Source organism: Phaeoacremonium minimum (genome assembly GCF_000392275.1).
Source record: "Phaeoacremonium minimum UCRPA7 unplaced genomic scaffold PA7_03_scaffold_435, whole genome shotgun sequence".
NCBI classification, from domain to species: Eukaryota; Fungi; Ascomycota; class Sordariomycetes; order Togniniales; family Togniniaceae; genus Phaeoacremonium; species Phaeoacremonium minimum.
Window position 1 is genome coordinate 323,460 of NW_006921337.1, and position 22,925 is coordinate 346,384.

Below are 22,925 nucleotides of genomic sequence, written 5' to 3' on the forward strand. Positions count from 1 at the left end.
CATGCGGCATGGATTTGATGGCCCCATTTGGGCACCCGACAGCGGAATCTGGGCTCTCAGCCGCACTGCTGGATTGAGGCAAGTGCATATACTGGTCGCAAAGCCACCGCGCGCTTTAGCCCTCGATGAGTCCTAATTTCTTAGACCTCGACTTAGGAGCTTCATTACTTCGCTTTGAGAGGACATGTCGATGTCATTGTCATTGACAACGGTTTGTGTCCGTGTCAGTATATGACGGTTGTTGGTCTGACGAGTGGGCGCGGCGTACGGACAATGATGCGCTTGCCTGGCTAGCAGCCCAGCACACTCAGATCGCAGACTGCGTCGCCGTTCCGCTGAAGCTCGTTGGCTCTAAGAGACCACCACGCCGCGACTTAAGCTTCTGCAAGAGCTAAAGCTACGACTGCTCCTTCGATTAATTCCATTTACGGGCCTCCGCAGTTGCCTGCTGGCGAAGCAGGCATCCCGTCATGTCGACCCTTCCACAGGGCTGGGACTCGGATTACGATGGCTCCCGATGGTTCTTCATCTACCGGCCCACCGGCCAGATCCAGTACCACTTTCCAAAGCCCGGCGACGAGTTTCCCGACTTCATCGATAGCTTTGCGCCCGCGCCTGCGCTGTTGCCGGAAGAGAAGTTGGAAAGTCAACAGCAGGTCAAGAGACGGTCGACGACGGGATCTAGCTCGCGAGCGAAGGCTGCTGCTCACAGGCAACGCGAGGCTAGCGCCCTACCCGTTGTAGACGACGAGGGTGGGTTTGAATATAGCTTCGAGAGCTTTGGATACCTTGGCCCGCAGAGCTATAATGATGTGAGCCCATTGAACGATGACGAGGAGGAGGATTTAGGTCCTGGTAGGGCGGATAAGCTTAAAGAGGGAGTAGGCAAGGATAGTCCAGCGAACACATCCACGCCTGGAGAGAGACCGCGTGTATCCCCAATGACAAGTGCTGGTACGACCCCACAGGTTGGAAACACTGAGCCTGCATCAGGAACACCCATTCTGGGTGAACCTGTCATGGGTGAGTCCTCGACCGTCCACACTATCGCTGAGGAGCCGATTATGTCGGAACCAATCATGAGTGGACCTGTTCTCGGCGTCAATACAGCAGGCATACCACCGCAAGGACCGACTCATGGGTCTAGTCAGTCGCCAACGGTGCCGATGCTTGATGGGACTGAGATATCTCCACCTCCAGCGCCTGCTTTCTCTCCAGTTGGTTATATGCCTGAGCTGTACAGCGAGTCCACTGCTCAATGTCATGAGGAATCCAATCCTCCGCCAGTTGAACTGCCGGACAATGCCATATGGGTTGAGCCCATCCAGACAGTTGGCTTCATCAACGAGCACCCGGTTGAATTGCCGACACAACACAGTCCCGTGGAGAAGCGCCCTCAAGAACCTCTTGCCAAGCCTGTTGGCTCAAATCACCAGGCATCTGCTCAACAGACTCAGTATCCATACGGGATATCTGCAAGCTTCGCCAGCGTGTCTCCTCCTGCGGAGAATGTTTTACAGAAACCAGTGGAGAGTCGGCCACAAGCCGAGAACTATCAGCCATGGAAACCGAACCAACAGACTAGCGATGATTCTACCAAGAGAGGATCGGTCATCTTAGGTAACATGAGCATTGCTGAGTCACAACGGAATGATCTTGGTGCTCTTGCCAACCGGCGATCGCCTGGGTCACCGACTCCTCCCCCTAAAATTGATCCCGCGAATGTCCCAGCTGTTCTGGCACCTCCAAAAGTTCCGCCCAAGAAGCCCATTGAAGAAGATGAGCTTGGCGGCTCGTCAAGCATCAATGCCCAGCGCACTGGAGGAGTTCATTCCTTGATGCCAGGTGCAGGTGCTCGACATGCTAGCATATCAAACCCTCTTAGCCAGGTACCTGGTGCAGCAGGTTTATCTCACTTTCCCTCAGTCCTCAAACCAGGTCCTAGGCAAGGGTTGGATAGGACAGGAGGTGTTGTCCCTTCTGATCAGCCTTTCCAACCACAACAGAAGCCATACATGGCGTACCAACCGGCGCACCCCATTCCCGGTGTTCCTCCGGTTAGCTATGCACAGCTCATTCAACCACGCCAGTATCAGGCGATGCCTCCGAGTGACTCTCACCCTAATCCCCTGCGGCCCGGATCCGGTCAGCAATTTGTCTCGGAACCACGGCCTGGAGTGCCACGGACCAACACAGTGCCAAACCAGCTTCCTTCTCAAGCTCCTCCATCAATGCTGAGGCCTCCACCGGGAGCTGAACCAGACGGACAGCAGGGATACAACCCGGGAGCGGCCTTGCAGGGACCTAGCCTCGGTGTACAGCGGTTGTCTCCTGGAAATATTCATTCAAGTCAACTTCAACAGTCTACCATACAAAATGCAGAAACATCTCTACCGCCCGTCAATGGGCCTGTACCGACCGTAGGAACACAGGACTTCGTTGTATCAGATGTTGCTGCCAGCTCGAGAGATGGTTTAATTACAGGTCAACCCTCGCTGAGCCAACATCAAGCCTTTGCTGGTTCAACGACAAAAGCTGACAGACTTGACTCTCACCCTGCACAAAGTGGTCAAAGTTCTGGTAACCACCAAAGACCTGATTCAAATATTGCTGCTCCCAGTCCTCCCTCGGATACTGCTAAGTCTCAACCACACAACTCGCCTGCTCAAAACTTTGTCATCAGCGATAGCATTTTTGTTCAGGGCCCCATAGGTCATGATGATGCGTCTGCTGAGCCTCAACCTACGAAAGGAGGTGAATTCCGATTACACCAAGCACTGAACCCCCTTAATGATACTGAACCGTCAGCCGGTCAATCTAGCACGGCGCTGAAATTGGAACATCCTGGCATGTCTCGGGAATCTGGTCCTGGAGAACGCCCAAATGATGCCGAAAGTTTGGCTGCTCGAGGTGAAGAGAATGCGGCGTCTATTAGTGTACACTCTGACAAGGCTGTTACCAAGGACACAATCCTTGACCCAATGCCAGTACTTTCAGAGAAGTCGGCCCAAATGTCACAAATTTCGGTGCAACCGGCTGCTCAGGAACTTGACCCTGATGTTCGCAAACAAAGAGCTCAAGCCGCAAGCAACGCTTCAGCTCAACTCAGAGGCCATCAACACCCGCAAGTTCCGAGCCAATCTCCATTACAGATCCGATCGACACCGGAAATGCCAAATGACGGTGCTGCTCTTGTTCAGCAAATATCGTCAGGCCAGGTCCGACAAGACCAAATATTGTCTGATGCTCAGAGAATAAGCTCTCCGCCTACCCAGCCAAATCCTAGCTCGCAAGAAACACCTATTAGGCATCCTTCGCAAGTTTCACAACAGAGCTATGGACCACAACCTGTTTCTTGGGTGCAGACATCACAAATGCCACCGGCGCCTAGGAATGCCCATTCACCTGTTGGACCGTGGTCAGTTGCTAATCTCCCAGGAATGGCTGTACTACAGCCAAATGCTCCGCCTCTGCGGTCTCCTGAACAGTCTATCCAACAACCGTCAACTCCAGCGCCAGTTTATCATCAAGCATCTGTCCAACAGCCGCATGTGCAGAGCCCGCCGGCTAGGCCAACAAACCAGCCAGATCAACCTACGGCATCAAGGAACGATGCAAGGAATACAGCACCGCAAAGCAATGCTTCTGGCCCGAAGAGCAATGCGAATGCAGGAACACACCAATCTTTCTCACCCCAGGCTAAAATTGTGACGGCCCAGTCTCAACCCCCAGCATCTCAAGTCATTCCGCCTCAGAGACCTTCGGGACAAGTCGCACCATCCACGCCCACACCTGCAGGATTGCCTCAACAATCGCCGCAACCCGTGTCAGTAGGAGTTGGGAGACAACAGCAAGGACCTTCGCCACAGCAGCCTACGTCTGCTCAGGGGCAGAGGATTCAAAGCCCAGGTGCCGTGTCGCTTCAAAATCATCCCCAAGCGATGGTTCCTACGCCTCAACCTCAGACCCAATTCCAATCCCAACCCCAACATAGCCAACTAGGACAGCCACAAATGATAATGAGACCTCGCCAACAAAGCGTCCCTGGTCAGCAGGCTGAGAATCTTCCTAGAGTTTCTTTACCAAGCTCATCGGTAAATGCACAGTCGCAAAACTCAGGAATGCCGTTAAATGGATCTTTACCCTTGCGTGCTGGTCCAGCACAACAGACTGGGATAAGTGGTGGCTTTTCTACTATGGGGCCAGCCGCAGGATCTTCTATTATTGGAAAACAAGTGTCTACAGACTCACTCGGGAATCAACCACTACAGCAAACATCCGGGATGCCATCAGGCCAGCAACTTGCGAGTGAACCAATCTCTCAGCAGCCAGGGATCAAGTCACAGACTGGCCCCCCAATTCAACAGACACGCCCAATCGAGGCTCAAGCTGTTCCCTTTTATGGAAATCCCGGTCCACCCGCCATACAGGGACAGAGAACCCAGTTGCAAGGGACACCAAGACCTCAAATTCCATCTCAACATACTGGTCCCGGAACAGCTTCTGGGCAGGCGGGTAGCTTAAAGCAACCTCAGCTACAAATGACCACTAGCCTCCAAACTAATGGACCACCGAGTATGGACCAATACCCTGGCCAAAACATGCAGCCAACTAACACAGGAAACCCTGTGCCTCCACCTCAAATGCAGACTATGCAGATGAATCCAGGTACGGGAGCTCCACCTGGTCAGATACCCTATAACCCACGGATGTTTCCTCCAATGCCTACTCCTCTCATAACGCAGCCGTTTAATGGACAACAGCCCAGCTGGGGACAGTCTGGAACTCCAACGCAATTTGGCCCGCAATCTCCATCTAGTCAAAGGAGGGCTTCTCAGCAGAGCATACCTCCTGCATCGCCGAGCTCGAGAAGGGCGTCGGGCTACCAGATCCAGCCTGGCACGCAGTCGCCCGTCATTACTCAGCAATACCAGTTTCCTCAATCTCAGGCTCCATCATCTTCGACCCAGAGTGCAGCTGGCAAAGAGAAGAATTGGTTTTCCAAAATGTGGAAGAACCCTGGCAACAAAAAAGGGTCTGTATCTGGTGGAAGCATTCCATCTGCAAACATGGGAATCAATGGAGCAGCAGGCAATGCCTCGGGGCCTCCTATCTACGACCAAACACGGCCAGGGCCGAATAAGTTACAGAAGTCTCAACTACCGCCAGGACCCTACTTTCAACAGCAGCCTCAAGGTTATCCTATGGCCTATAATGTGCCAGCGCAGATATCAGCGCAGATGCAAGGCCAGCCAAGACCATACGGGCAACCTTTGCCTCAGAATATGATGCAACATATGCCTGGTCAACCACCAAATTTCCAGGCCTCCTCAAATCAGATGCAAAGTCCCATGCCATCACAACGTGGTAATGTACCTCCGCCTGGGTCCGGGCCGGGAGCAGCTGGGTACAATCAGCAGGCCTCGCAAGGGGTGCCTGTGCCTTATTATCCTCATCAACCCCAGAATAACAACCCCCAGGGTGTGCATCAAGGATCGGCGGTCGGTCATTCAGGACAGCAACCTCTTCCTGGACACCCAGGACAGCCGTCATCGGGACAAGCTCCCCCAAATCAGATGCTATCGGGAGTGCAAAGTCATCCCGGGCAACCGCCACATGCGCAACAGCGATGGTCGTTCAATCAGGGCGCTATGGGAGGCGCTTCTGGGGTCGCATTCGTTCCAAACGCGGCATTGCAGCAAAATCAGGGGGCTCAATATCAAGCACAACCGCAAGCTGCCCAGTTCACTCAGCAGCAATCTAATCCAACACAGGAGCAATCTCAGTCTCAACAAGGAGAATCCGAAGACTTCGCTGCTGCAGTCACGGCTGTAGCTGGCGCGATTGGGACCATGACTGCTGCCAATGCTGGAGCGCCTACAGTTGACAGTTCCTGCGTAGTGGCGCCCTTGTTCTCGGGCACTGGTCAGCCAGCTTCGATACCTGCACCAGTTGACAACTCTCTCAGCGGTGATTCTGGTTATGCTGTCGTTGATACAGCTGACTCAGTCAGCGTGGATGTCGAGACCGTGTCAATTGACACGAACGGAAATGCGTGGACAACCACTAGCGTCGACTATGAAGGTAATGACTGGGGAGGGACCTGGTAACGGTCGACGAGGGATGTTACATGTTCAAATTCTTGGATGGACGAAATCGCGCCTGCCCATCTCGTCTCGAATATCTATTTTACCGTTTTGATGTTGTTCTAGATACCACGAACTTAACTGTTCTTAAGACTGATACCAAGACTAAGGAGTTGGATAGTATAGGAGCTGCAGTTTTAATATACCCCTTTTTTTTTTTGTTTCGACTCACTATTTAATATGTGCGAGTTGTTCATGAGTAGTGGTGGCATGATGACTATCTCCTAGCTTCGTGCAACTAAACGTGAACCATACGTGACACAAGGTTTCGATTGCAAACCAACTCGACATAGGGGATGCATGCCTGGTCAACTTGTTCTGTTCACTACATGTCATGGAGTAATAGATGTGAATATTGCTAGATTTCTTCTTGTATTTCTGCTACGTGGCTCGCTGCTGATATGGGTCTACATAATCATCCTGCAAGCATCACTTGGCCCTCTGTAGAAGCCGCGCGCTGACTTAGTAGTCGCGGAAGTGGCCGGGCAGATCCTGAGAGTTCCTAGTGACCACCCGTTAGCACATCTCTCTTGCATCGAGAAGAGAAGTTGGGAAGGGAAAACGTACGGGTCATACTGGTCCTGGCCGCCGTACTGCTGGTCGTAGAGCTGCTCGGCCTGCTTCTTGGCGTGGTGCTTGGCGCGCTCCTTGTCGACAAAGTCGAGCCCCTTGGTCTCGGCGAGGCGGTCGACCTCGAAGCCGGCGGCGGCGGCCAGCATCTCCTTGGCGAGGCCGTGGTCGACCGCCTTGCCCTCCTTGCGCTGCTCGTTCTCCCACAGGCGCATGCCCTCGAAGGCGGCGGCGCTGCCGATCAGCTCGTGGGAGAGCTTGGAGTCGTGCGGCTGGCCGTCGTAGACCTCGTCACGGGCCTCCTTTGCTTCGCCTGGAGCGGGTGGGTCAGTCAGAGAGATGTGGCTATGAAATGCTGGTGGAGGTAGGGTGTGTGGTGGGCTTACCAAAGCCGAACATTGTGATGGATGTGTAATCTGGTAAAGGCTGAAGTAAGTGAAGGTGGAATTTGTGTCGTTGATGGATATTCAGGACAGAAAAGTTACGAGTATGTGTCAAGAAGGAGGAGGGAAGGAAGAATGCTCGGGATAGAGATGGCGGGGAAGCAAGCTTATATGCTCGAGCTTCTCCTTACACGCCTTACCTCTGTGGTCACTGGGCACTGCCGTACAGCAAGAGGGGTCCGGTATCTCACTTGGTGACGAAAAGCTACCTAGGTCTGTCTGGTCTATAGGAGAGCATGCATTGGTGGAGCCGGGTATGGCTGTGAGGCACGCCGTCCAGGAGATTCATGCGTTGTGCAGGATTCACGGTGTGCTCGCAGCCAGTCGGAGTAGCCATGGGGAGTGGTCCCCCCCAAGCCACTTACCCCTTCAGCCCTCCCTTAGGACCCCTGGACGATCCCAAAAAGCTTGTGTGCTGCTACGTAATCAGCTGGGCCAGGAACCGAGCTGACAGGTTACACGTTGGCATGGATCTCTGTTTCATCTTGGAGGCAAACAAGTGCCTTGGAAAGGTTGTGGCCATGATGGCATAGGATCGACAAGCAGGCACTAGGAGGCCCTTTGATGATCCGTCTGAGTGCTTGCTCGAAGGTCTCTAAACATCATAGATGGCCTGCCTTCGTTTCACACCTGAAGAGACACGAAGACTCTCGAAACTTGGATGGACGATGGACGATGGGGAGGGGGGACCGGCTCTGCTCGAGGCAGCTTGACCCACCTGAGAGCAGCTCAGAGCAAAGAGGTGCCAATTCTCAATGTTCTGCTGCGCCGAACCCTTAAACAAGCTCGTACCCCACTTGGGAGCTGCCCCTGTCGAGCTGGGAGCGTGCGGTGTGTTGTTGGCTAGCCCGCTGCATCTTAGTCTAGTCTCGATGGATATATGACGGCACAAACGGCATGCGTCTAGCTTGTTCGGCTAGCTCGCTCGCTCGTTCCTCGCATTGCGACTGTGTGGTGCAATGGTGCACCCTGATGCTTCGTCATTTAGGGGCCACGTTGAAACGGAGTGGCTATGTACATACAGTACATATTCCTGTTTGTCGCAGATTCCAGTTGACATCAGACGCGCGGGCAAAGCTTGTCACCGCCCTCTCGAGCCCCAATCGATCTTCGACGATCCATATCTCGGTAGCCGGGGACCTTGTGATGGACCGTCTGATACTCGACCTATGCCAATTGAGGGTTTGAGGTGATGCGTGGCTTAGATCAATCTACCGGTACCTGTCTTCTCCGTCAGATAGATGCCAACAAGGTTGGTTGTCCGACGCCGCTTAGCGACTGGATGAGCTTGCAAGCATGATGCAGGAATGCTTTCTGATGCACGCCTGCAGGTGGACGCCGTTTGTGATGTCAAATCACAAGCCGTAGCACAGGTTGCGTGGCCGCCTGGTTTCTGAACAGAGGGGCCAGTGTTTGATTCGTGGCTCCCCGTCCCATTCCCATTCACAGGAGACGAGAGCTCTCTTTGGCTAGGCGGGCCCCTCGGTTCATCCTGGCTGAGGGACTTAATCATGTCAATCATGGAGGGGCTAATGAGGGCAGCTTGGATGGGTCTGGAAGTGAGGGGCACACTTGATGCAATTGACCACTATGCTCCGCCACAAGGGGGGAGCATTCGATCTTGGATTGTGTTGCTTCTTAATTTACTTCAAGAGCACTGCCGGAGCTGGCTGCGCAAGACGAAAGCGGCCATGCTGGCGTTGACAGATGTGCGGCAGTTGGCAATTCTTCCCAGGTACAGCTAAGTGTTACACGTATTCAAGGCCATCTAGTAGAGAAAGACCCCTGCAAATTTCTACATAACCCACTGGATCATTAATACGTAATGCTCCCATCTAACGCATTGAGCATTGCCAGCATAGGCGGCGGTATCTGAAAAGTCGCAGAGACACTCATGCAAAGATCCAATTGACACCTTTGTAAATGAGGGCGAGACAGGAGGCGGACGGCCTGTGGAGGGCAGCACTTGGGGAGGTGACGTTGGAGATTTAGGGACGAGGTCTCGCCCAAATCTTCAAGCCCACAGATGCGGGTGCCAAGATCTCGGTTTGCCAAGGATTCACCCGCAGCTTGGCAGAGCTTGTTCTGCGTCGCCAAGACGGCCAAACCGGCCTCTAACCCCAGCCCTGGGTTCCTTGGCAGGCCGATCCCTGGAGTGCCGCTGCCCTACGAGCCTGTACACTGCATTAAAAGTGCTGTCTTACTGACATTGACATGTCTCAGAAGTCATTTGTTGCCCTTGTAGACGAAATAAACAACAAACCCATTCGATGCGACAGTGCGTGCGCTCCCTGTAAAGATCTGTTCATTGACACGCATCATATCACTCTGTTTTCCAGGCACAAATGAAGAGTCAAGTGGCAAGCAAGTCCACAATTGATGGAGGGAGAAAACGTTGGATATGCGACGATACACTGCTGGTGAAATTGCTTTTCTGCATGTGCTTACTCGTTCAGGGGTGATTAAACTCGGAATGAAATAAAAGGTAATCTATTGTCTTCATTCTATGTTTTGCATCATTGAGCTGATACTTTCCTAGCGAGGCTCCGAGGAATTCTAAGTGTAAAGAGAAGGCCATGTAAACTCAAGGAGGCGGGCCGGTACATGCACGATATCACTATGGAGGAAGCTCGTTCAAGTTGTCATCATCTCCCTCTATAAGGCTTGTGAAACAGTTACTAAGGTGACAAGAATGTAAATTTGCTCCTTAACGCTCAACTGGTCTTATAGAGTATGGGGATTGTGCATGCACTCCAGGTGATGCCAAAATAAGAGATGACTTCTCCTGCTGCCTTGGTATTGTGGCCTGGTGGTACCTGGGTAGCTCCCGCCACAGTGCTTTGGCTTGGCAGTCCCCCGCCTGTGGCTGGATGCATTGTGCCCCAACCCCACCTCAGCCTTGCCCCAAAATTTTTCTTTCTCGCTGCAGCCTCTTCGAAACCCTCGATTTTGGCTCGCATTCTCCAACCTTCGCGTCTTCCTTTGGGAATTTGCGCCCATCATCGCCGATGCAGCCATCCTCCGTCGCCACAGAGGACAAGATGCTTCGACCAAATTGTCCATTCCTGGACCCAGGCCCCGTGACCCGGGCCGACACGCTCGCGATCATCCAGCTCTCCAAGGACGACCTACTTCCCGTCTACCTGAGGGAGAGCCAAGGCGAGCACGACGGCTATGCCGAGGGCCACGTCATAAACACAAGATTCGGCTCGTTTCCTCATTCTACATTGATCGGCATTCCGTGGGGCTCTCAGGTGCGCGCATCAGTCGTCGACACTGGTTCGCGAGGCAGGAAACGAAAGCGCGACACGGAGGACCAAGGTGACAAGCGAGCGAAGGACGCGCCGGACGAGCCCGCGACCGTGATGGAAGCTGAGGAAGCTGGCGACAGCAGCAAAGACCCACAGACAAAGTCGAACAAGACCAAGCAGGCAGCAACGGCGAAGACGGGCTTCATCCACCTGTTGCGCCCGACGCCCGAGCTCTGGACTAGCAGTCTACCGCACCGGACGCAAGTGGTCTACACCCCCGATTACAGCTATATCCTTCAGAGAATACGGGCGCGGCCGGGCTCAGTTCTGATTGAGGCCGGTGCAGGAAGTGGAAGCTTCACCCATGCTGCCATGCGCGCAGTGTACAATGGGTACAATTGGCACGATTACCAACACAATGGCAAGGTTTTTAGCTTCGAATTTCACGAGCAACGGTTCAAGAAGATGCAGACCGAGATTCGAGATCATGCCCTCGACCGAGTCGTCAAGATCACACACAGAGATGTCTATGCGGATGGCTTTTCGGTTGACGGGCAGAGCCCCGAAGCGGATGCAGTTTTCTTGGACCTGCCGGCGCCCTGGCTGGCTTTGCCCCATTTATCGAGACGGAAGCCCAAGGTTGCACAACCAAACGAGCCGAAACCCGCAGGTGATAAGGAGCCCGAGCAATGGGTCTCCCCTCTCAATCCACACAAGAGTGTCTACATTTGCACATTCTCACCCTGCATTGAACAAGTCACACAGACTGTCTCTGAACTGCGAAGGCTTGGATGGGTGGACATTGAGATGGTGGAGATCAATAACAAGCGCATCCAAGTGTTTCGAGAGAAGATTGGACTGAACTTCCAGCAGGACAGAGCAATGCAACAATCCCCGCATGATGTCGCCGAGGCAGTGGCAAAACTCAAGGATATCGAGGTGCGCTTCCAGGAGCACCAGAAGAAGCTCTGGGCGACTGGCGAGGAGGATGCCGATGTCAACATGACTGTTGATGGACAGGGCGAGACCGGCAAAACGGACCCGAGCGCGCCTACACCGGAAAATGGAACGCCAAAGGAAAGCAAGGTGAAGCCATGGATGGAGGGAAAACTTATCACCCGTACCGAGCCGGAGATCAAGGAGCACACGTCATATCTGGTCTTTGCCGTGCTCCCTCGTGAGTGGACGGAAGAAGACGAGGCCGCTGCTTTTACCAAATGGCCCTGCGGAAAAGAGAGCAAAGTCATTGGCAACGTGTCGAAAGAAGCACGCAAGCAGGAAAAGCGTGAGAGAATGCAGTCAAAGAAGAAGTCGGAAGGCAAGCGCAAACAGGATGCTGAGAAAGAGCAAGAGCAAGAGCAGACTGAAGGTTCGGAACTGCCAGGCATTATTCCAGACACAACGTCGACATCATGATACCCATGCATTAGATGAATATATATACATTAACAACCAGACCATCTGAAGCAACTTTAGGCGAATATTTCAACACGCCCATGGTCTTTGTAAGCCGTGAATAATTTGAAGCAGTGGATTCGCACGTGAACACGTTGATATGCTTTCTTTACGATTTCGGTATCGCGTTTTAATGTACCTTGCGGCGCTCCAGGAACAGGCGTTTTCAAGTCACCTGAGTTTATAGACAGCATCTCATATGGGGATTACAAACTGCCTTAGGTATCATTAGGATAAGCCCATGGTCACTACGCATTGTCACTTTCTATGTGTCTAACCTTCCCGATAAAGATGATCAGGCAATAAACTCCCATCTATCGCAACTCCTAATCTTCCTTTCTGGTCCCAGTGCTCTCAATAATCCCTCATATTACATTCTTTAGCGGTCTCGATGCCAGGAAGCGTCTTAAATTCTCCGCAATGAAATCAGTGCATCCCTCGGGCCTTCCACCGGCTGCGTGGGGTGAAATGATGAGATTCGGGGCTTTCCATAATCGACTCGATGCAGGAAGCGGCTCCTCCACAAAAACATCAAGCGCGGCGCCTCCAATTTCGCCCTTTTCTAAAGCATCTACCAAAGCGTCGTCATCGACCGAGGTACCTCGCCCTACGTTGATGACCCATGCGTGTCTTGGGAGCATCCTGAGGCGCTCAGCATTCAGCGCATTGCGCGTCGTCTCGGAACCCGGCAAAATCATGATAAGAGCATCCGTCTCCGAAAGGAGATCTGGGACTTTATCCTCACCGAAGACCTCGACGCCATTGCGCACCCCGGGACTTCGAGCTATGCCTCGCACTTGGGCCCCGAATGCTGTGAGGTACGGGATGAGAGTCTTTGCAATGCTACCAAACCCCCAGATGAGCACCCGAGAGTTGCGCAGTGTGGTGAACGGCCGGTCTGGGTAGGCACCGCCGAGGTGCCCAGGCCATTTTGACTGGAGCTGATGCTCATACATCTCATAAAACCGTCGGACACCCGAGAGCAACATACCCATTGTGTGCTCGGCAACCGTATCGTCATGCAAACCAGATCCGGTGGTGATGATGATTCTAGACCTGTCGAAGCCAGCCTCCAAAACATCATTCGGACCAGCCGCAAGGGCTTGTATCCATCGTAGATTCTTCATACGTATTGAAGCATCTCTCAGGTTTTCTTTACTATTGATCCAGGTGATGATAATCTCGGCATCAATGAGCTCCTCTGGAATGGGTACCTTAACATCGTATGGGTGGAGAGATACAGAAAAGCCTACGAGGCTCTCGATGTCAAGCTTTATCGACGTTGGATAGAGCAATTTCATAATGAACGTGACGTGCTGCACTTGCAAAAGTGTGCATGTGTGCTCTCGGTGGAGATATGATATACCGTAGGGGGTTGTGACGTGCCAACTTAGTTTACGCCCAACCTTGACAACGTACGTTTCCAGTATGAGACCAGGATGAAGCGCTGTTTTGATATTGAGTAGCCCGGTTCTATTTTCCGCGCCTACAAATTCTGAGTGCCAGTGCTGGATGTTACCTCGCGAACTTGGCCCGAAAACACCTTCGCTTTAGGTGTACCATCGCTGTCCAACCTGGTTGCGACTCCGGGGTTCTAACCCACTCGAATCGTTCAGAGGAGCGATGTCGATGCCCTAGTCGATGTTACTGACGCATTGATTCTTGGCACAGGCTATCAGTGGCTTGAAAGGCCAGTAAGATTGGGCATATATAGGATGCGATCTGCATTCTCGGTAGCGCTAATCCTCTTCATCCTAAGACCAGCCGAGCGCCATAACTCAGGACTGATTCGACTTCGCCGGATTTTGTCGGAGAGCCGCATGGTAGCAAAACACACGATATGACTGGAGAAGATGCACAAATCAACCTTCGACATCGTTTGGTTAATACCCATCTGATTTATCAAACGTATAGTCTCGCGAAGACGAAGAGCTATCACTCTAGACTTCCCCCACGGTAGTACATATCAGTTCAGCAGGAAGATCATCCCCTCGTCAACGAGGAATTGTCACCTTTATAAAAGTTGGCGAAGCTATAGTAATAAATTGAACCTTTAAAAACTATTCACTGATATCTTTATCTTCTTAATGCCTGGCAGAGGAGTACTAAACGAGAAAGTTTTGTCGCTCCGGAGCCTGCCATGTGAACCCCGGATGCATGGATGCTAGGGTAGCCGATCGCTGTTGCGATTAGCGTAGCCGAGCCGATGATGTTGGCACTTCCACCCCGGAGAGCCTCCCGTCCTTGGAAGAACGGCGCCCCGCGGGGGCTTCACAACCCCACAGAACGACATTGCCAGTGCGGGGAGCACCTCCACCGCTCCATAGGCTGTGTGTTCAAGACATTGTGCGTGTCTCAGGAGTGGACTAATAGCATGCGCCTGTTTACACACCTAGTCAAGATACAAGATACAAGCGTGACAGTTAGAGCCGTGGATCCGTGTCTCGATGGGTGGGGAGTCCATAGCCGAGTAAAGCAAAATAGAGATCGAACCCAGGCACATCTTTTATCTGTGTGCTTACCCCCAAAGCTTCCAGGCATCGCGTCTGTCTTTCTTCTCCAATCCTGATAAGTGCTGATCTCGTCTTATTCGAACTTTCATCTGTATGAACACTATTGAGCCCGGTTCTTAGGTCAAGTCGCCATGATGGGGAGCCACTACACCTTTGGAATTGCCATATTTGCTGCTATCGGTACCTTCTTATTTGTTAGTTCACCAACTTGTCAAAACAAATATGATGCTAAATCATAGAATCAGGGTTTCGATACTGGTATTGCCACAACAAGTCAGCCAATCAACATTGATGTATGAAGCCGCTCTGCTAATGGACATTGTAGCCATTGCTCATGAGAGTTGGATCGACTATATGGACCATCCATCGACGGGGCTTACGGGGGCTGTAAGTCATCTTCCGGGCCGTCTGCTTGCTTTGCCTCTAAATCCACACAGGTCGTCGCTGTCTATATTGCGGGAGAGGCTGTTGGAGCTCTAGTGCAGACGGCATTGGGTGACCAGCTTGGACGAATTCGTTTTATGCAGTTGCTATGCATTATAGTCACTGTTGGTGCTGTGGTACAAACTGCTTCTGTCAACATTGGCATGTTCCTTGCTGGCCGGTTCCTCGCTGGAATGGCTGTAGGGTGAGTCCATCCGTCATGTCGACTTCGCCACTGAATATCAATTGATGTCTGCTAGCGGATTGGTCTCGACGGTTCCAGTCTATCTTAGCGAAATATCCTCTCCGAAACATCGTGGCCTTATTGGCGGTATCTCCGGATGCGGTATCACTTTTGGTATTATGGCCAGTAATTGGATCGGCTTCGCATGCTCCTACGCTCCGTACGGTGCTTTGCAATGGCGGCTTCCGCTCGGGATCCAAATTCCATGGGGCATCATTTTGTTCGCCGGACTAGCTACCTTCATGCCAAACTCGCCACGTCAGCTCATATGGAAGGGCAAAGTGGATGAAGCGAGGCGAGAGTTTATTAAGATTCGCCGCGATCTTCAGTCACACGAGATACAAGAGGAATTTGCTCTCATGCGTTCGCAGATTGAATTCGAATTGGAGCGCGAAATCAAAACGTATCGAGAGACATTCAAGCTCTTCCGCCATCGCGCTTTAGTGTAAGTGCCCGCTTTCTAGTGAAACGCAGGACCCTCTAATAGTCACATAGATCTATCGCTGTCCAGACATTTACCAGCCTTACGGGCGTGAATGTGATCCAGTACTACCAGAGTTCGTCAATATCCGCTATGCATTCCTTGTTCGACCTACTTAATTGATCTAGCCATTCTTTATAAATCTCTCGGCATGAGTCCGAAGACGATTCTCGTCTTGGCCGGCGTTTATGGCACAATCTCTTTTCTGATCAACGCTGTGACAACCAAGTATCTCACTGACCAATGGGGTCGCCGGAAGTACTTCACCCCTCCCCCAGTGAATTTGTTGAGTTGAAAGCAGGGACTAATATAAGATGAATAGGATGCTTTTGACAGGAATGGCAGGGATAATCGTCATCGAGATATATGCTGCAATTATGCAAAAAGAGTTCCAGAACTCGAATAACAGGGTTGGAAAGGGCTTTGCTGTGTTGGGAATCTATTTGTTCTGTCTCACCTACTGTAGGTTGCTTTTCAATATCTGTTTTGGCCAGGCAATTCTAACAATCCTCTAGACGGTATGCTAGGGAGCACGACCTGGTTGTACGGTGCCGAGGTTCTCCCCATGTCACTTCGAAGCAAAGTCATGGGTATTGCCTCGGCTTCTCACTTCATTGTGAATGTCGGCAGTAAGTTTGCTTCCGCTGGAGAATATTGAGTCCTCATATTAATAGAAGCACGTAGTCACCGAGGCCGGCCCAAGCGCATTTGCTAACATTCGTGAAAACTATTACTATGTTTTTGTTGGTTGTACGGCTTTCTTCCTAGTCGTAGCATACTTCTACTTTCCGTATGTTGACGCGCAATGGTTTATTTTGACAGTTTCAGTGCTTACAATCAATCTACAGCGAGACAAAGGGCAAGACATTGGAGGAGATTGCTGCAGCTTTTGGTGACAAAGTTGTTCTGGTCGAGGATGCCGTCCTTGCCCAGGAACAAGTTGCAATTGAGGAGAAGTTGAAGCCAAGCCTGGAGCTCGTGGAGAGTCGTCAAGAGACTGCATAAAGTTGATTCATGTAAAGGAGGAAGATTGAAGAGTTCTCGTGAAGCTTGGATGCCTGCTCTGTTTTACAAGGATTTTGTGCGGTTGTCCCGGATCTTGTAGGAGATGCCAGGGTGGTGACTATTGTAAATCAGACAGACAGATGGATTAGGCCATTTCCGAACGGAATCTTGACTATCGAATTCTGTTAATTTACGTGACATGTCTAGGGCCCTTACGTGCCGACAGCGATGCAAATCTGTGTGGAAGACAAAGCCTTCCAGCCCGATATCGCTTCCCCGCATAGTTGACCTGGGAAGTTATCCCGCCAGTCTTCCCTTATCGACTTTGCCTCAGAAGCCTTCATCTTTCCACTGTGTCAAGCAAGGCCAAAATAGGCCTTTACAAACCTTTCATGGCTCTCTCGACTGCAATTTCTGGTGCCCACCTACGAGTCGCTCGCCCAACTGATGATATTGATGCATTGCTGCCGTTTTATCGCGACGGTCTGGGTTTTAGGATTTTGGGAGAGTTCAAAAATCACGATGGATTTGATGGTGTGATGCTGGGCCTCGAAGACGCTTCCTATCATATTGAGTTTACTCGATGCCATGAGCACAGAGTTGGGAAGGCTCCAACTCAAGACAACTTGCTTGTCTTCTATCTGCCGGAAAATCATGATTTCAAAGCAGCCATCCAGCGCATGGAAGATTGTGGCTTCCACACAGCCGCAAGTTTCAACCCGTACTGGGACCACCATGGCAAGACGTTCTTCGACCCAGATGGATATGGTGTTGTGCTGGCGAATATGGAGAACCCAACTCTCAAAACCAGTAAACTCGACAACAACATTTAGGTGTTTATAATGTGCTCATACAATTTGCAAGCCGACGAATTCGGCATGAACAAGCTGAATTAGAGCCTCCAGATTTAAACATCAATTAATGCTCGCTGAACACTCGATCGTAGCCTGATGACAGGTTCAGTATGAGGATGCTTGTGGCTAGTGCAGACAGTGATGGCGCATGAAGCTCCTCATCAATGAGCTCCCAACTAACATTTCCCCATGGCACTGATGCTATCAAAGTGGCATTTTCGACTGGAACACTGATAGGTTCTTCAATATCGACATAGCCGCCATTGACAATGCAGACCAACATCTGATCCCCCACAACCCAAGATGAGGCATCTACAACCTCATAGTCCGACAGTTCTACGTCAATCTTCTGAAATTTTGCTCCAACAAGAAATTCCACGACCGGTGATTGGGTAACAACCCGCGAGAGAGCCCCATGCGCTTCTGAGAGGCTGTCACTTGCCGGATATACCCAGGAAACGATGGACTTCGCGCCGTGGTTGAATGCAAGAGTATTCATGACAAATTCTTCGTCTACTGTAGGGTCCCGAAACCAATAATTCTCGCCATGAAAGCTTTGAGGACAGTGCATCTTTGTCTTTGGCCATAAACCCAGGTATGCTTCGTATTTCGCGAGATCGTCTAGGCGATTTGAAACATCCTGAACAATGCCTTGGCAATTATCGCACCCACAATCCCCTAACGTCGTGTTACACTGCATCTTTAGGTCAGCTAGCCCATCAATCGAAGAGAGATGGCGTCTTGCTGAAGCCTGTCAATCGGCGAGCAGCCTCCTTGCTTGAATGTATCTGCGTAATAAGGAAATAATTCTTGCTTACTACTGTTCCCCATTTGGAAAATGTCGAGTTGATCCCTATGGGGTAGACATCCTGTGCATTGTTAATACAATCAGCTCAACCTATAACATGGTCTTTACTCACCTCCATTATGATATCAGCAGCTACAGTGTACTCGCCGAAGTAATAGTTCTGACAGTTCAGAACGACCGCAACCGGGTGATAAGGATCAAGTTGTTTCAGGAGTTTGGCACCAACGACTGTTGCGTTGAAAGGATCCTGCCAACCATCTGGTCTAATTCACCTTAGGGTTCATTGTGTGAAGCGTTAATTTGAAGAAAACTAACTCGTCAGAAAGCCAATATGCGTATAATCCGTTGTGGTTCCTAGCGGGAAGCACCTTCTCTTCAACCCAAGTAAGATTTTTGTATCCCTCCCGCAGGTCATACATCCACTTGAGATTGATCTGGTCCATGTAGTTCAAAGCCGCCGTGCCATCTGGGAATTGAGTCAATGGCGTCATCGCGTTTAACCCTAGGTCTGCGTAGTGTTGAATGACAGTCGTGTCATTTTCTCCGAGGAATCCGTCATACGAGGCAAAAAAACCATAAGATAAAAGAGGTTCAAAGACATTGTTAGAAGCCGGATTTCTGAAGTACAGACCGCCACTTATGTTATCAATCTTAGTTACACTACCATTGGTTTTCTCTGGAAGATAGTATAATTCAGCTGTGGAGGAGGCAGTTGCCTCGCCACCTTCCGATCCTCCATATATCACCACTTCGTAAGGCTCCAGACGTGGTATGATTTGAGAAAGATTGAAAGCAAATACATTGTTTGTTGTATTGACGCCAACAGAGCTTTCGACTAATGGCTGGTCATTGTATGTCAAGTTGATACTGAATATGTATCTTGCCGCAGTCGTGGAATTGGTAGGCCATGAGACGCCGTGAAATTGAGAAAACGGCGCATTGACAACAAATTCCCCTACCGTATCACTTTCTAAGTACACACTGTAGCGAGGTTTGAATTGGACGTGAAGCAGAGGCGGTCCCGAAACTGGAGTCGGCGGTAATGTTTGACCGGTGGGATCGAAAGATGGATAGCTGAGTCTAAATTAGCCTCTTCGCTTTTACGGCACTTGACATATACCAAACCCTGCTTCATAGACCTTGCCGCACCAACGCGGCCAATCTGTGTGCACTCCTGTTTGCTGGCTCGTTGCCAGCGTGGCTGCAGCTAGCCACAATGTCAGCTTGACAAACATTGCTCCAAACAATGCTGGACAGATTTAGGTCTGCAAATAAATCATTTCACGGAGGTGGGGAAGCTTGTCTTTTTATATCCATCCTTGCGCGATCGACACACTTCGTCTATGTACGGTAGGTTACATTGATGAACTCTAATCTGCAGATGTGCCGCTTCGTTCCTTAAATCATGGGTTATATATGTCCAATGCCGATCCCAACAGGGTTGCTCCCACCTTCCCAACTGGTCCTTAAGGATATCGTTACGTGGACAATGAGGGGCACATCTGAATAAGCGGTCACTGCTTAATGATATTGCTACTGCGAGATGTCGCTATTTTGCAATACGCAATTGACTAATGTGCGATTGAACCCCAGGTTATAAGTAAAAACCTCACGATAAAAGCCGTCATTAATTCTCCGGGCTTCTTCAAGATGTTACTATCAGAAACAACGGGGCGGAAATAACAGTCATCAAGTCTTTGCAAAATTTTACTGCTTCAACAACCGTTTGGAAGAAGAATATGACGTACCATACGCAAAACGACTTGACAGCAAACCTGAGACTTAATTGTATCATTGATCGCCATCTAGAATAGACTAGAAACCTGGGAAATTGAAGGGTGCATCTCTTACTCTATCTGGTGGACCCCCATCATTCGCAAGACCACCCAGAAATGTAGTGTGCAACGAGTATAAGTCCGAGTTACTCCTTATTGCGGAAGTCTGAGCGACAACTTCTTCCAGATCCTGTCCTACATCAAAATATTTACCTCTGAGTGCATCTTTTGCCAATCCGGTAGCCAATGCCACTGAGACCATACCATTCAGATATGGCGAGTCTGTATAAATGTCAAGATGGCGTGAATACCCACGTGCAGCGTGAGAGGGAAGATTCTCGAGTGACTTTTCTGAATACTCTGGTCGCAGAATCAGTAAAAGAGCTGAAGTGTTCAGATTGGAATATTAGTACTCTGAACAGTCATCTCTGACAAGACCCCGCCTGGGTGAAGTGAATAGAGATTAATGTCGTTGTAGCCTTCAACGTCGCATTCCTTTTGAGTGCATGCAGTGAGATTGATCAGAGCCGCTTTACTAGAGCAATAACTAGTACTAAATGGGATATCGACCGTACCGGCTCTAGAGGCTATGTTGATGATGCAGCCACTGGCTTGCTTCCGAAAAAAAGGCATTGCAAACCTCATTAAGTAATACGGGCCATGAAGATTCACTGCTAGTTGCTGAATAAACTCTCGAGGATCCTGTGAGTGGAGCTGCGTTGGGCATCAGCATTTGTAGACGGGTTCGCGAAGGGTTGTGGTATCAAGTACTCACAGGTATCAATGAATTTGCTCCCGCGTTGGAAACCACTATGTCTAGTCTACCCAGTGTTTTCACGGTCTAACACATAACATTAGCAATTGGCATCATCAGCCACAGAAATAATGTATGTACTTCATCCACCAAACTCGAGCAACTCTCTAGATCCGATACATCGCATTTCACGAAACTAATGGCACTTGCGCCAAGTTTTGTACAGCGGTCTTTCAGGTTTGCTGACGGCTCAGTACGATTGTATGTGAGTACTAACTTTGCTCCTGCAACGGCGAAGCATTCAGCGAGTGCCCGTCCAATCGTTCCCACGGAACCTAACCTGGTATCAGCTAAATTTCGAGTGAGATTGCGAAATTAGATTACCCGTGATAATAGTGACCTTTCCTTGCAATGAACCTCTGAACTTCAAGGGGTGAATAAATGGATACACGTCGTTGTGCAGTCGCGGCGGCCATTGATCACTGTGTACTTCTGAGCTAGACATCTCAGCTGCGAATCTTTGGAATGGTTTGGCAGGATGAATGAGGGGGAGTAGATGGGAAACGCATTTTCAGAATTAAGCCGCCAAATGTACGGGGTTACATTTGAGCACCGGCCAATTCCAGTCATTTTTGAGCATGCCTCGGCTGATAGGTTTCCTCAGTCCAAAAGTTGGCCCAGATTTTGATGCGTTTTAGCATGACCTCTGATAACAAGTTAACTCCAAGCCTTGTAGTTCTAATAATACTTGAGGCATTGCGCTCTATTCTCTGGCTAGAAAGGTCTATTAAGTGAAGGCTGTAACGTCATTTAATTCTCGTCAATTCCTAAAACAAAGCTCTCCATTTTGATTAATCGACTATTAGTCTTTTGGTCGAATATAATATTCAGTACTGCAACAATTTTTATCGTGATGTTTTTGCCCTGTTGAATTCCTGACATTTCCAAAATATGTGCGACACTTCCAGCCTTCCCTTCTGCGTCCTCTGGAACAACAACAAATGATTGGTTGATAAGCTGTCTATCGATTACTGTTGCACGGAAATCCGCAATGAATTCCTTGAAAGAGGCTCTGTCAAAGTCTTCTCCGTTACCGCTGGAATCGTGTGAGCATGTCTTGCGTATTGAAACTCCAAAAGTACGAAGCTTACGTTTCGGTGATCTTGGGAGCTTCGGTCTTGTCATATGTCGTTTCAAATATTTTGTCGTCATCTTGTACAACAACAAGATAGAAGAAATTTGAAATAAAGGCCTGTAGGGAAATCAGAGGTTTCACCGCAGCGTGTCGTGGAGACGGCGATTTAGAGTGAGATAAAGACGGCCTTGCCCGCTTCTTCGCAGCTCTAGTGGCTATACTCGAAGCTAGTCTTGCCATGTTCGCATTATTTTTGTTTGCCTTCACGCAATCCAATTCTAGTAGGTAAATGGTGTGTCAAGGTATTATAAAGCAGTTCTTGGTCGAAGTAGTCTTGAGTGTAAGCTCTCGGGCTTATATACCATTTAACAGATTCATAGTAGAGCGATCGTTACACGCAAGTGAAGTATGTATGCGGCGCAATGAGGGGCACATGCCTCTCCACGACTACTGAAGTACCTATTTAGTGGCTGTGATTATCACACAAATCCTATAAATGTAGGACTATTAGTGTGGTCGTGTAACCAATGAGAATGACGTGAGAACTCGCGGACATGGAGGACGCTGCGTGGAAATAGCTGTCAGCAACTGGATCTTAGCCATAGCATACATTAACCATAACCTAGTGATTTTCATCCGTATTAAATCTGTGCACGTCGGTTTGGGTAATTCCGTCCACGACGGAGGTCTAATTACGTTGGATTTCTTACTGGACACAGCCACCAATTCACGTCAGCCAATGACAGAGAACATGTTGAAAAGTATCATCGTCATACGGAGTGAATAACGCGTGGAGCTAATCTGCAAAAAGACGTGCGGGTTTTTGCGGGTTTGTTGGAAACAGTTCGAGATAGCATTCGTGCCAAAACCTGCTCAGCCCAGTTTGAAAAGCTCTTCAAATGTGTGAATTGGAGTCATCAAATTTTGATAAAGTCTACGAACATCTTGAGGATGAAGCTAACTTGACTAAACACCAAACATATTTCAAACGCACTCTTTAATAGGTTGAGCCAATAGGTCCTGTGAAGTATTATCAGCTAGACGTTACAAGAATCCGTTACTGGGTCT

At 50.1% G+C, this 22,925-nt stretch overlaps 3 protein-coding genes across 3 annotated transcripts; 2 read left to right on the forward strand and 1 right to left on the reverse strand.

The window, feature by feature from the left end:
* Positions 1 to 6,608: 6,608 nt before the first annotated feature.
* UCRPA7_5854 (putative cipc-like antibiotic response protein) lies at positions 6,609 to 7,115 on the reverse strand (the record flags this gene model as incomplete). Its single annotated transcript, XM_007918398.1, has 3 exons — positions 6,609 to 6,648; positions 6,714 to 7,029; positions 7,103 to 7,115. 3 exons carry the CDS (start codon positions 7,113 to 7,115, stop codon positions 6,609 to 6,611), a joined length of 369 nt encoding a protein of 122 aa, XP_007916589.1.
* Positions 7,116 to 10,200: 3,085 nt separating this feature from the next.
* Positions 10,201 to 11,826, forward strand: UCRPA7_5855 (putative trna (adenine-n -)-methyltransferase catalytic subunit trm61 protein; the record flags this gene model as incomplete). The annotated part of the gene is made up of 1 exon (XM_007918399.1): positions 10,201 to 11,826. One exon carries the CDS (start codon positions 10,201 to 10,203, stop codon positions 11,824 to 11,826), a length of 1,626 nt encoding a protein of 541 aa, XP_007916590.1.
* Positions 11,827 to 14,509: 2,683 nt separating this feature from the next.
* On the forward strand, positions 14,510 to 16,531 carry UCRPA7_5856 (putative mfs monosaccharide transporter protein; the record flags this gene model as incomplete). Its single annotated transcript, XM_007918400.1, has 11 exons — positions 14,510 to 14,572; positions 14,624 to 14,651; positions 14,704 to 14,765; positions 14,816 to 15,006; positions 15,062 to 15,490; positions 15,541 to 15,602; positions 15,655 to 15,784; positions 15,849 to 15,988; positions 16,042 to 16,155; positions 16,211 to 16,316; positions 16,375 to 16,531. The coding sequence occupies 11 exons, from the start codon at positions 14,510 to 14,512 to the stop codon at positions 16,529 to 16,531; spliced, it is 1,482 nt and encodes a 493-aa protein (XP_007916591.1).
* Between the last annotated feature and the right edge of the window lie 6,394 nt (positions 16,532 to 22,925).